Source organism: Hemiscyllium ocellatum, chromosome 42 (genome assembly GCF_020745735.1).
Source record: "Hemiscyllium ocellatum isolate sHemOce1 chromosome 42, sHemOce1.pat.X.cur, whole genome shotgun sequence".
In the NCBI taxonomy this organism is placed as follows: Eukaryota; Metazoa; Chordata; class Chondrichthyes; order Orectolobiformes; family Hemiscylliidae; genus Hemiscyllium; species Hemiscyllium ocellatum.
In genome coordinates this window covers 37,045,314-37,058,645 of record NC_083442.1, presented here as the reverse complement: position 1 = coordinate 37,058,645, position 13,332 = coordinate 37,045,314, and the positions used below count along the sequence as shown (strand labels likewise).

General features: G+C 43.0%; 1 protein-coding gene across 2 annotated transcripts in view; it reads right to left on the bottom strand.

Moving 5' to 3' along the window:
• LOC132834679 (leucine-rich repeat-containing protein 49) overlaps positions 1–13,332 on the bottom strand; it is a 258,355-nt gene that overhangs the window by 229,721 nt on the left and 15,302 nt on the right. For both annotated transcript variants that reach the window (XM_060853632.1, XM_060853633.1), the window contains exon 2: positions 11,353–11,424. In XM_060853632.1, the coding sequence (XP_060709615.1) occupies positions 11,353–11,424 (72 nt within the window). The remainder of the gene's footprint in view (positions 1–11,352; positions 11,425–13,332) is intronic.

Below are 13,332 nucleotides of genomic sequence, written 5' to 3'. Positions count from 1 at the left end.
GTAACCTATCCAAAATGTCTTTTCTTACCCCTATAGTTGGTATGCCGGGTTTTCAGCCAGGGAAGATGGACCCCAAGTTTAAGCTTTGGGCAGCTTGGGGAATCTCCTGTTTGGGTGATTTATTTGAAGGTGAAATAATCTCCTTTGACCAAATAACTCGTTAAGTATGGTTTAGCTAGCAGAAAGCTTTTTCGGAGATCCAAGATGGCGGCGACTCAGCAAGTCTGAGTCTATAGTGCTCCTCCCAAGACCTAGGCAAAGTGGGCCACCCTTCCCCACCACTCACCAAATCAACTAAAAATAGTTTTTATTTAATGTAATTAGTGGTTTGTACTAAATTTATACAGTTCAGTCTCCTGTAAAAATGACTAGGGGAAAAAGAGCATACAGTTCTCAGCAGGCAGCAGCCCCTCCCCCCCTCCCCAGCTGCTGCAGAGGCGTCTGCAGCCACCCCGGGGGACTTACCTATGGTGGCGAGCCTCGTGGAAATAATCTCCAAACTCAACGCGAAGATCGATGCTTTCATAGAAGAGTCCCAAAGTCAGTGGAAATCATTCTCAGCCGCGCGACAAAGGCACAGCCGAGACATCGAAGAAATTGAATGCCGAGCCGGAGGGGCAGAGCTAAAGGCCGCCACCTCTGAGGCCATCGCAGAATCAGCCGTGGATCAGGTCCGGACTCTTGAGCAGCAAGTCTGGACCTTAGAGAACCACATTGACAACCTCGAGAATTGAGGTCGTCGAAAAAATATTCGTTTGCTGGGCCGTCCCGAACGGGAAGAAGGAGGCCAGCTTACAAGGTTCCTTGAACAGTGGCTTCCGCAGTTATTGAATCTGAAGGCTGGATCAGGCCAGGTAGGGGTAGAATGGGCCTACTGGGTCACAATACACCTCCGCCCAGTCCTATTCCGGCTGCAGAGCTAGAAGGTGAGGCAGAGGCTTTTGGAAGCCTCCAGAAATCTTGGGAAAGATCCACAAGCCATGACTCATAAAGAATCCAAGATTATGTTATTTCAGGACTTTTCCCCAGCTTTGGTTCGAAAGAGGAAGGTGTTTGATGAAGCAAAGTGTTTAAAGGGATTTAAACATTCAATATTCTTTGCGCTACCCAGCTAACTACGCTTTAGCCATGAAGGGTCCCTGTTTAACTTCGGATCACCAGAGAAGGCCAAGGAACTTTTGGACTCTCTAAGACAAACTATAAGAGTTAATTGATGTTGTTTTGCCCTACCCCCACCTTGGTCTACCCCCCCCTTTTTTTTTCCTTTCATTATCTTACTGTTTATTATCTCCCGGGGGTGGGAGATACTTTACTTAGCGATTTCCTTTCCCCACCCCCTCTTTTTTAAGCCAGGGGGTCTAGTTAATGTAGATGGGGGGGGGGGGCAAGGTGGCTACCTTATCTTATTTTACTTTTGTCCCTGGGAGCGGGGTTGATTTCCCCTGTTATTTTGTATTAATATATTTAATTATTATTTGCTGAGACTGTAATTTTATTGTCATGTATGTTCATATATGGTATTAACATTACCAAATATATCCAGGTGTTGGTGTGGGTTGGCGGGGGATAGGGTACTCACGGTTAGTTCTAGTTCAGTAATATACTTGAATTTTCTTTATCCTATCGTGGGGTGCCTGTATCAAGGGTTGGGCACTGGTTGAGAGAGGTTATGATGGGATTTTTGGAAAGGAAGTGATGCCCCCTGGGAATAAGGGGGAAGACCTCCATTTAAATATGCTTTATACTTTTTTTTACTATTTAGAAATTTATTTTATGATTCATCTGAATGTACTAAAGAGCTGTTATTTTTGTGAATTTTATATGCTCTATGCTCGGGCTGTTTTGGATAAATACAGGTTTTGTTGTGGTCTGATGTTAACACATTCCGAGCATGTATATCACTGCTCAATTTGTGTGTTATCCATTGGATTTTTGTTTTTCTCTTGAACAATGTAAGAATTTTAATGATACACTCTGGTTAGTTATAAGTTAGATGAGTAGTTAGTTGAGTTTTGTCTTTTTTTCTCTTGGTATTTCTGTTTTCTTGTTTGATTGATATGCAGTTAAATCTTAACCAAAATCTATGTTTATACTTGGTGTCTTTTTTTAGTTTTCTTTCGTAAACTTGTGGAAAAAAAAAAGCTTTTTCGTTTTTTTTCAGGTCAAGGATTTTATTCAAAAAGGGACCACGTTTTTGACCCAGTCCTACAGATCTGTCATGGAAAAGAGGGTGTTTCGTGTTCAAATCCTCGCCTGATTAGTACGCTTTATCATATGTTAGGGTGTGATCTTTCAGCAGACATTGAGCGGTTTTGTGGGGCTGGGAGAGAGAGCTAGGGAATGAGATCTCTTTGGAGACATGGGAGGACATCTGTGAAAATGCGAGAAAGATTTCAACTTATAATAGGATGCATGCCATGCAGCTAAAGATTCTGCATCGGGCCCATTTGGCCCCAAACCATCTCACAAAATTTAAGGTGGGGGCATCTTCATTATGTCCTAAGTGTAAAATAAGTATCAGTACTCTCACTGTGGTGTTGCTGCAGGCTCCGTACATACTGGAGTTCTGTGGCAGGAGAAAGAGAGAGGACCTTGGGGATTGAAGTTAAGAGGGACCCAACTCTCTGCTCCTTGGCCTACCCAATTTACCTTTAGACGCTCATGGGAAAAAACTTTTTAATATTCTCACTTTTTCTGTGAGGACAACTATTTTGATGTGTTGGGTCTCTGAAAACCCCAGGGTCCGTTGGGTTGGTGTAGGCTAATCATGGAATATATTCCTTTGGACCTACTTACAAAATATGGTACACCATGAAATTGAAGATTTTTAAAAGATATAGCAGCCCTTTTTGGACTATCTGGACATATATTTATCTGTCAACTTAACTAGGGCTTTTGTGTAGCCATTACGATCTGATTCAGTGAACTTGATGCTCTTGAAGGAAGAATGTCGAATAAATTCTTGTGTAATACTCAATGCTCTTGGGCGGGAGCTAATGTTTCATTGTGCTGAGCCGTTTTATTTATTTACTTATTGCCTTTGATTTGTTTGCCTTGCACATGAGTATAGTTGTGTTTGCATTAGTGTTTCTTGTGTTTTATATTACAGAGAGAGAGCAGTGTTTTTTGTTGGTTTATTGTTGTTGTAAATTTATTAAAAATCTTTTTATTTGAATGAAAATAGCAAGTAAAATAAACATGTCCCCCCTCCCCCCCATCCAAATTATGTACATGGATTGTGTACAGATATGGACCTAGCACTGATCCTTGCAATGCCTCAATAATAAGTCTCCATGAAAAATTATCTGTATTCCTGCTCTTTGCTTTCTGTCTGTTAATCAATCCTCAATACAAGCATATTCCCCTGCAATCTCAGGCACTCTTAATTTCATTTACTAATCTCATCAGAAAACTTCTAGAAATTCAAATACACCAAATCCATTGATTCTATGCCACAAACAACATCCTCAAAAAAACTCCAAGTTTGTCAATTATGATTTCCCCTTCATACATCAATATTGATACTGCCTAATTTGGCCATTTTTTTTAAACTAAATGTTCTGTTATCACATCTTTTATAACAGATTGTCACTTACACTAATACTGACATCAAATTAATAAGCCTGAATACCCCCACTCCCCTTCCTCCTTTCTTAAATAGTGAGGTTTCGGTTGCCAACTTCCAGTCAGCAAGACCTTTCCAGAATCTGTAGAATTATGAAAGATAAATATCAATGCATCCACCATCTCTACTGTTACTTCCTTCAATACTCTGGGACGGAGTTCAGATGGAACTTGAGGAATAGTGGCAGCCTGGATATTAGTTTTGCGAAATGAATGAATCTTAGACTGAAGTAAGTATTTAAAGGATTCCTCAGGAACTGGACTCGGCTAACTGCTTAACTTTGCCGAAATTAATGACTGGCCATAATGTCAAATTCTGTGGCTGACAAACCTGGAATTGTTGTGAAATATGAGGAAAGCATAAACGTCAAGAGGAAACATGATGGTGAAATGGGAAGACACCTCACAAGGAGAAAGCGTTAGCAATTTTGGAAAGTGTGAAAATAGATAAGTCCCCTGGGCCGGATGGGATTTATCCTAGGATTCTCTGGGAAGCCAGGGAGGAGATTGCAGATCCTTTGGCTTTGATCTTTATGTCATCATTGTCTACAGGAATAGTGCCAGAAGACTGGAGGATAGCAATGTTGCCCCCTTGTTCAAGAAGGGAAGTAGAGACAACCATAGTAATTATAGACCAATGAGACTTACTTCTATTGTGGGAAGTGTTGGAAAAGGTGAGAAGAGATAGGATTTATAATCATCTATAAAGGAATATATTGTTTGGGGATAGCCAACAGAGTTTTGTGAAGGGTAGGTTGTGCCTCACAAGCTTATTGAATTCTTTGAGATGGCAGCCAAACAGGTGGATGAGGGTAAAGCGGTTAATATGGTATATACGGATTTCAGTAAGACGTTTAATAAGGTTCCCCGTGGTAGGCTATTGTACAAAATACGGAGGTATGGGATTGAGGGTGACTTAGCAGTTTGGATCAGAACTTAGCTAGCTGAAAGAAGACAGAGGGTGGTGGTTGATGGGAAATGTTCATCCTGGAGTTCAATTACTAGTGGTGTACCGCAAGGATCTGTTTTGGGGCCACTGCTGTTTGTCATTTTTATAAATGACCTAGAGGAGTACATAAAAGGATGGGTTAGTAAATTTGCAGATGACGCTAAGTGGAGTTGTGGATAGTACTGAAGGATGTTGAAGGTTACAGAGGGACATAGATAAGTTGCAGAGCTGGGCTGAGGGGTCGCAAATGGAGATTAATGAAGAAAAGTGTGAGGTGATTCACAGTGGAAGGTGCAAGGATAAAGAGTACTGGGCTAATAGTAAAATTCTTGTAGTGTGGATAAGCAGAGAGATCTCTGTGTGCATGCACATAGATCCCTGAAAGTTACCACCCAAGTTGATAGGGTTGTTAAGGCGGCATATGGTGTGTTAGCTTTCATTGGTAGAGGGATTGAGTTTCAGAGCCACGAGGTCATGTTGCAGCTGTACAAAACTTTGTGCAGCCACACTTGGAATATTGCATACAGTTCTGGTCACTGCGTTATAGGAAGGATTTGGAAACTCTGGAAAGGGTTCAGAGGAGATTTACAAGGCTGTTTCCTGGTATGGAAGGTCTTATGAAGAAAGGCTAAGGGACTTGAGGCTGTTTTTGTTACAGCGAAAAAGGTTGAGAGGTGACTTAATGCAGACATATAAGACAATCAATCCGAGGGCTAGTTAGGGAGGGCAGTGAGAGCCTTTTTCCTCGGATGGTCATGGCTAGCATGAGAGAACATAGCTTTAAATTGAGGGGTGGTAGATATAGGACAGATGTTAGAGGTAGCTTCTTTACTCAGTAGTAGGGGTGTGGAACACCATGCCTGCAACTTTAAGGGCATTTAAATGGTCATTGGATAAATATATGGATGAAAATGGAATAGGGTAGGAGAGATGGGCTTCAGATTGGTTCCACAGGTTGGCACAACAGCAAGGGCCAAAAGGCCTGTACTGCACTGTTAAGTTCAATATTGAAAATACATTTATCACAGAACTGTGAAAAGATACATTTTAGGAAGGAGAATGAAAGGGCTGACGTAAAATAAAGGAGACAATTCTAAAAGGACTACAAATGCAAAGGAATATGGGAGTATATTGGCAAAAATTGTTGAAGGTGGTTAAGAATTCAGTTAATAAGAGTGGCAGGATAGTGGAATTTGCATCATAGCAATGTTATGGTATTGAAGGAGATCATTCAACCCATCAAATCCTAATCATATCATTGATTATCTCAACTTCCATAACTTATGTAGGCAGCCAGTTACTGGTGATTGCCATTCATTACATAAGAAGATTTTTCATCAAGCCCCTTGTATTTCTTAAGGTTCAAAAACTTAAATCTGTGTCCGCTAGTTCTTGCACCATCAGTAAATGGGAACAACTTTTCTCAATTTTACCAAAACTTTTCATTATTATTCAAGCCCCTAAAAGGCCTTCCCTCAATCTCCTTTGCAATCTCTAGCCCCAGTTTTGCTGACTTAATCTTACAGCCTTGATCACTCTCATCAGCTGTTAGATTCCCATTATTCTAGGTATGATTTTTGTTTCTTCTGCTATGAAGATGAACATAAAATATTTGTTCAACATCTTTGCTACTTGCTTATCTCCCAATATAATTTCTCCTTTCTCAGTCTCGAGAAGACATGTGTTTAGGTTTTGGTAGATGATCTCACAATCTGAGATTGAGTGTGTTTCTATTTATGGTCAATTTATTTTCACACATTTTCACATTATTTTCACAATTTATTTTTTGGTCATCTTTCTACGGCTTCTAAATCTCAGCCTCAGGCTTTTTGTTCGGATTGCCTTACCCTCTTATCTACTCCTGCTGTTTCTTTTGTTCTAAGTAGAGGTACAGCTGGGTCTGCAATGCAGCACTTTGGTATGACAGAAGGAATGCTGATGAGAACTGCAGATTTTGTTGTATCCAATATAATCAAGTATTGATAGAACATGAACTGAACTGAATTCATTGAAGGCTAGTGTTCGTGATGTGAGGAATTTCAGGAGAAGGCTCAGGAAGATCATCCTTTCACACTTCTGATCAAACATGGCCATGACCTAGAACTCAATGTCTGTAAGAGTGTTGGAAACAGAAAATACCGGTGATTTCTAAAGGATAGGCACTTGAATCACAGAATTTTTACATGCAGAAGAAAACTGTTCAGTCCAGTGTGTCTGTGCTAGCTCTCCAAAGGTGCAATTCTCTTGTCTGCTCACTCCACGTGTTCTTTCTTTGCACCGGCACCACCCCCTCTTTAAGTTGTAAGTACCAGTACTTAACTTTTTTTAACTTTTTTAAACTAAAAATTTTAAAAGTTTTTTTTTAAAAAACGCCGGGTAGACCCGGAGGCTTGTGTTGCTAGGTTACCTGGGTAGGGTTTTTTCTCTATTTAAACGCGCAGGCGAGTAACCCGAGGCACTTCGGCAGAAGAGCCTCCCACCCGCCCTCCTCCTCTAACCTAAATAATAAGACCCGTTGTGGCAAGCAGGTAAGTGCTGCGTTTTGCTTGTTTTGGTTTCTTTACATTTAGTTTTTTTTTAAAGAAAGCTAGCTTTTTAGAGGGATGGCAGTGCAGGCAGTGCAATGTTCCTCTTGCAACATGTATGAGGTGAGGGAAGCCATTAGCGTCCCTGCTGAGTACACTTGCAAGAAGTGCACCCATCTCCAGCTCCTCCAAGCCCGTGTTAGGGAACTGGAGCTGGATTTGGATGAACTGCGGATCATTCGGGAGGCAGAGAGGGTCATAGATCAGAGCTTTAGGGAAGTAGTTACTCCGAAAGTTCAAGATAGATGGGTGACAGTGAGGGGGAGTGGGAGGAGGAAGCCAGTGCAGGGACCCCCTGCGGTCATTCCTCTCAAGAACAAGTATACCGTTTTGGATACTTGTGGGGGGGATGACTTACCAGGGGCAAGCAACGAGGTTCAGGCCTCTGGCACGGAGCCTGGCCCCGTTGCTCAGAAGGGAAGGGTGGAGAAAGGTAGAGCGATAGTTCTTGGGGACTCGATAGTGAGGGGTACAGACAGACGGTTTTGTGGGGGCGACAGTGACTCACGTTTGGTAAACGTGATCGTGTTTTCCGGGTCCTTAAGGGGGAGGGGGAGCAGCCCCAGATCGTGGTCCACGTTGGCACCAACGATATAGGTAGGAAGAGGGGTGAGGATGTCAGACAGGCTTTCAGGGAGCTAGGTTGGAAGCTCAGAGTTAGAACAAACAGAGTTGTAGTCTCTGGTTTGTTACCCGTGCCACGTGATAGAGAGTCGAGGAATAGGGAGAGAGAGCAGTTGAATGCGTGGCTACAGGGATGGTGCAGGAGGGAGGGATTCCGGTTTCTGGACAACTGGGGTTCTTTCTGGGGAAGGTGGGACCTCTATAAAAAGGATGGTCTACACCTGAACCTGAGGGGCACCAGTATCCTTGGGGGGAGGTTTGCTAGTGCTCTTTGGGAGGGTTTAAACTAACTCCGCCGGGGCATGGGAACCTGGACTGTAGCTTTAGGGTACAGGACCTTGAGTGTAGGGAGGTTATGAATAATGCAGCGATCTCGAAGGAGGGTGCCTGTAAACAGAAGGGTGGATTGAAGTGTGTATACTTCAATGCCAGAAGTATAAGAAATAAGGTAGGTGAACTTGCAGCGTGGGTTGGTACCTGGGGCTTCGATGTTGTGGCCATTACAGAGACGTGGGTAGAACAGGGACAAGAATGGCTGTTGCAGGTTCCAGGGTTTAAATGTTTTAGTAGGATCAGACATGGGGGTAAAAAAGGGGGAGGTGTGGCATTACTTGTCAAAGATAGTATTACAGCAGTGGAATGGACGATGGAAGAGGGCTTGCCATCTGAGGTAGTTTGGGCTGAGGTTAGAAATAGGAAAGGTGAGGTCACCCTGTTAGGTGTTTTCTACAGGCCTCCTAATAGTCCTAGAGAAGTAGAGGATAATATTGCGAGGATGATTCAGGAAAAGAGTGAAGGTAGCAGGGTGGTTGTTATGGGAGACTTTAACTTCCCAGATATTGACTGGGAGAGCTATAGCTCGAGTTCATTAGATGGGTCGGTGTTTGTCCAATGTGTGCAGGAGGGTTTCCTGACACAATATGTAGACAGGCCAACAAGAGGTGAGGCTATACTGGATTTGGTTCTAGGTAATGAACCAGGCCAGGTGTTAGACTTGGAGGTAGGTGAGCACTTCGGGGACAGTGACCACAACTCGGTGACTTTTACTTTAGTGATGGAGAGGGATAAGTGTGCGCCGCAGGGCAAGAGTTATAGCTGGGGGCAGGGAAATTATGATGCAGTGAGGCATGACTTAGGATGTGTGGATTGGAAAAACAGGCTTCAAGAGAAGAACACTAATGAGATGTGGGGATTGTTCAAGGAGCAGCTACTACGTGTCCTCGATAAGTATGTACCAGTCAGGCATGGTGTAAAGGGCCTTGTGAGGCAGCCGTGGTTTAGTAAGGAATTGGAATCCCTTGTGAAAGGGAAGAAGGCGGCATATGTAAAGATGAGGCGTGAAGGTTCAGTTGGGGCGATAGAGAGTTATAAGGTAGCCAGGAAGAATCTAAAGAGAGAGCTAAGAGAAGCGAGAAGGGGACATGAAAAGTCTTTAGCTGGTAGGATTAGGGAAAACCCAAAGGCTTTCTATAGGTATGTCAGGAATAAAAGGATGACTAGGGTAGGTATCGGTCCAGTCAAGGATAGTAGTGGGAAGTTGTGTGTGGAGGCGGAGGAGATTGGAGAGACACTAAATCAATACCTTTCATCAGTAGTCACTCAGGAACAGGACACTGTTGCTGACGTGAATATGGAGTCACAAATGATTAGAATGGATGGCCTGGAAATATGCAGGGAAGAGGTTCTGGGAATATTGGAGAGGATGAAAATAGATAAGTCTCCTGGGCCTGATGGCATTTACCCTAGGATCCTATGGGAAGCTAGGGAGGAGATAGCAGAGCCATTGGCCTGGATTTTTATGTCGTCATTGTCAATGGGAATAGTACCAGAGGACTGTAGGATAGCGAATGTGGTCCCCTTGTTCAAGAAAGGGAGTAGGGATAGCCCTAGTAACTATAGGCCAGTGAGTCTGACTTCAGTGGTGGGCAAAGTCTTAGAGAGAATGGTAAGGGATAAGATTTATGAACATCTGGATAGGAATAACGTGATCAAGGATAGCCAGCATGGTTTTGTGAAGGGCAGGTCGTGCCTCACAAACCTTATTGAGTTCTTTGAGAAGGTGACTAAGGAAGTGGACGAGGGTAAAGCAGTAGATGTTGTGTATATGGATTTTAGTAAGGCGTTCGATAAGGTTCCCCATGGTAGGCTAATGCTAAAACTACGGAGGTATGGCATTGAGGATACATTAGAGGTTTGGATTAGGAATTGGCTGGCTGGAAGGAGACAGAGGGTAGTAGTTGATGGACTAAGTTCATCTTGGAGTGCACTTACTAGCGGTGTACCACAAGGATCTGTTTTGGGACCATTGCTTTTTGTTATCTTTATAAATGATCTAGAGGAAGGGCTTGAAAGCTGGGTAAGCAAGTTTGCGGATGACACAAAAGTCGGTGGAGTTGTGGATAGTGAGGAAGGAAGTGGTAGGTTACAGCGGGATATAGATAAGTTGCAGAGCTGGGCAGAAAGGTGGCAAATGGAATTCAATGTAGCTAAGTGTGAAGTCATTCACTTTGGTAGGAGTAACAAGATGATGGATTACTGGGCTAATGGTAGGCTACTTGGTAGTGTGGATGAGCAGAGGGATCTTGGTGTCCATGTACACAGATCTCTGAAAGTTGCCACCCAGGTAAATAGTGCTGTGAGGAAGGCATATGGTGTACTGGGCTTTATTGGTAGAGGAATTGAGTTCCGGAGTCCTGAGGTCATGTTGCAACTGTATAAGACTCTGGTGCGGCCTCATCTGGAGTATTGTGTGCAGTTTTGGTCGCCATACTATAGGAAGGATGTGGAGGCATTGGAACGAGTGCAGAGGAGGTTTACCAGGATGTTGCCTGGAATGGTAGGAAAATCTTATGAGGAAAGGCTGAGGCACTTGGGGCTGTTCTCATTGGAGAAGAGAAGGTTTAGGGGAGATTTGATAGAGGTGTATAAGATGATTAGGGGTTTAGACACTGAGAACCTTTTACCGCTAATGGAGTCAGGTGTTACTAGGGGACACAGCTTTAAATTAAGGGGTGGTAGGTATAGGACAGATGTTAGGGGTAGATTCTTTACACAGCGGGTTGTGAGTTCATGGAATGCCCTGCCAGTAGCAGTGGTGAACTCTCCTTCTTTATGGTCATTTAAGCGGGCATTGGATAGGCATTTGGAAGTTATTGGGCTAGTGTAGGTTAGGTAGGATTCGGTCGGCGCAACATCGAGGGCCGAAGGGCCTGTACTGCGCTGTATCTTTCTATGTTCTATGTTCTCTTCCCTGCCCCAGAAATGGCAGGATTACAAAATTTTGACCTGCGCTTAGTGCTGCGCTCATTCGGATCTGTTCAGATAGCATGCTACCTTTTGTCCAGACACTGTGCAAGCTGGTATAACTTTGGAATGTTTCAATCATCAGTGAGGAAATTGCAACAACCTGTCTAAGTGCAATTCAAACCCAGATCACAAAAACAAAAGGAATATATATTTAAACAGATATTGATCCAATTATATGGGTGCATTAACAATATCAAAAAGCTCAAGGTTCTTTAACATAATTCCTGTAACCCATCAGTCACCCATTGACAAACATCTATTTACCTGCTGCTTCTGGGATAATCGGTCCCCGACTGTTGAAGCTTGCACGGTTAACTGAAGACTGCAAGTATTTATCTGCAAGCAAAATAATGACATTACAGTAATGTAATAATGAAGGGCAGTGTAACCAGAGTTTAATTATCATTGTAAATATGTGAACAGTTACACTTAAACGCGCAAGTACTGGCAAATTAAACAATATTTTGCCAAGGCTCAAAGAGAATCCTTGTGGTACTGTTGTAACATATATGAAAAATCACATTCCCACATTACTAAAACATTTTTAAAAACTGAATGCTTTGCATCTCCTTTTTGTTTCCCCAAAGCTCCTGACAAACACTGTCTTCACAAAAGCTAGTACCCTCAATAATTTACCTAAGTATCAATTTCTCTTGTAGGAGAAAGTGAGGACCGCAGATGCTGGAGTACCAGAGTTGAAAAATGTGGTGCTGGAAAAACACAGGTCAGGCAGCATCCGAGGAGCAGGAGAATTGATGTTTCGGACATAAGCCCTTCTTCAGGAATGAGGCTGGTGTGCCAAGCGGGCTGAGATAAAAGGTAGGGGGGAGGGAATTTGGGGGAGGGGCACTGGGAATACGATAGGTGGAAGGAGTTGAGGGGGAGGGTGATAGGCCAAAGAGGGGGTGGGGGCGGAGAGATCGGGAAGAAGATTGCAGGTCAAGAGGGCGGTGCTGAGTCCAAGGGTGGGACTGAGACAAGGTGGGGGGGTGGGGTGGAGAATGAGGAAGCTGGAGAAACCTACATTCATCCCGTGTGGTTGGAGGGTTCCTAGACCGGAAGATGAGGTGCTCTTCCTCCAGACGTCGTGTGGCCAGGGTCTGGCGATGGAGGAGGCCAAGGATCTGCATGTCATTAGCGGCGTGGGAGGAGGAGCTAAAGTGTTCAGCTACGGGGTGGTTGGGTTGGTTGGTGCAGGTGTCCCAGTGGTGTTCCCTGAAACGTTCCGCAAGTAGGCGGCCTGTCTCCCCCATGTAGAGGAGATCACAGCGGGTGCAGTGGATACAGTAAATGATGTGTGTAGAGGTGCAGGTGAATTTGTGACTGATATAGAAGGATTCATTGAGGCCTTGGAGGGAGGTGAGGGGGAGGTGTGGGCACAAGTTTGATTTCTGTGCTCATCCAACATCTAAATTAGGATCATTGGAAAATATTCAAAACATAATCTCACATCAAAAGGGCAACAGTTAAAATCTTGGCAAATACTGATTGATGCTGGACTTACAAAAGCCCATCAAAACTGGTCATCTCTCCCCGGACTCATACATGAATGCAGTACATAATAAACTGATTACTGAGAAGTATTGTAACAAACAATTTTAATTATTAGCAAAAATAAATTGGTATTGACCACCCTTCCAAAGAAAGTTAGGAATGAAAAAGTGCCCAAAAAGTCAACACTGGGATCCAAAAGGAGCAGCAAGTACAAACCATGAATCAAACATTATCACTTTGCTGCCAATGGTCAACTGGTTTAAAAAAAACTGCTTTCAATGATTTCACATAATGGGAAAAACTTGCATGTATATATTCACATTATCTTATTCTCTTGTGGTCATTATAATTTAGGAGACATGGCAATGGGTCTGCACACAAAGTCCCATGGATAGCAACATGGTAAAGATTAAAACATTTGTTTTTAGAACATTGGTTGTTTTGTGTCAAGTAGACAGAAAACTACGTGCACTCTCTCAATTTCTAAATTATGGAGAACATCAATGAAGAAGTTCCCAGTGCCATTGTAAATTTGAAAATGTGAATGTGTCCCTTTTGGCAGAAAGAAAACATATAATCTAAATGGCGAAAGACTGCAGCGCTCTGAGGTTCAAAGGGAAATCCTCGTGCGTGAATCACAAAGATATTATATCTGTACAGTAATTAGGAAAGCTAATAAAATGCTATTGTCTATTGCAAAAGGAAATTAATGCAAAAGGTTATGTTTCACAGTTATATGTGAGACCATAT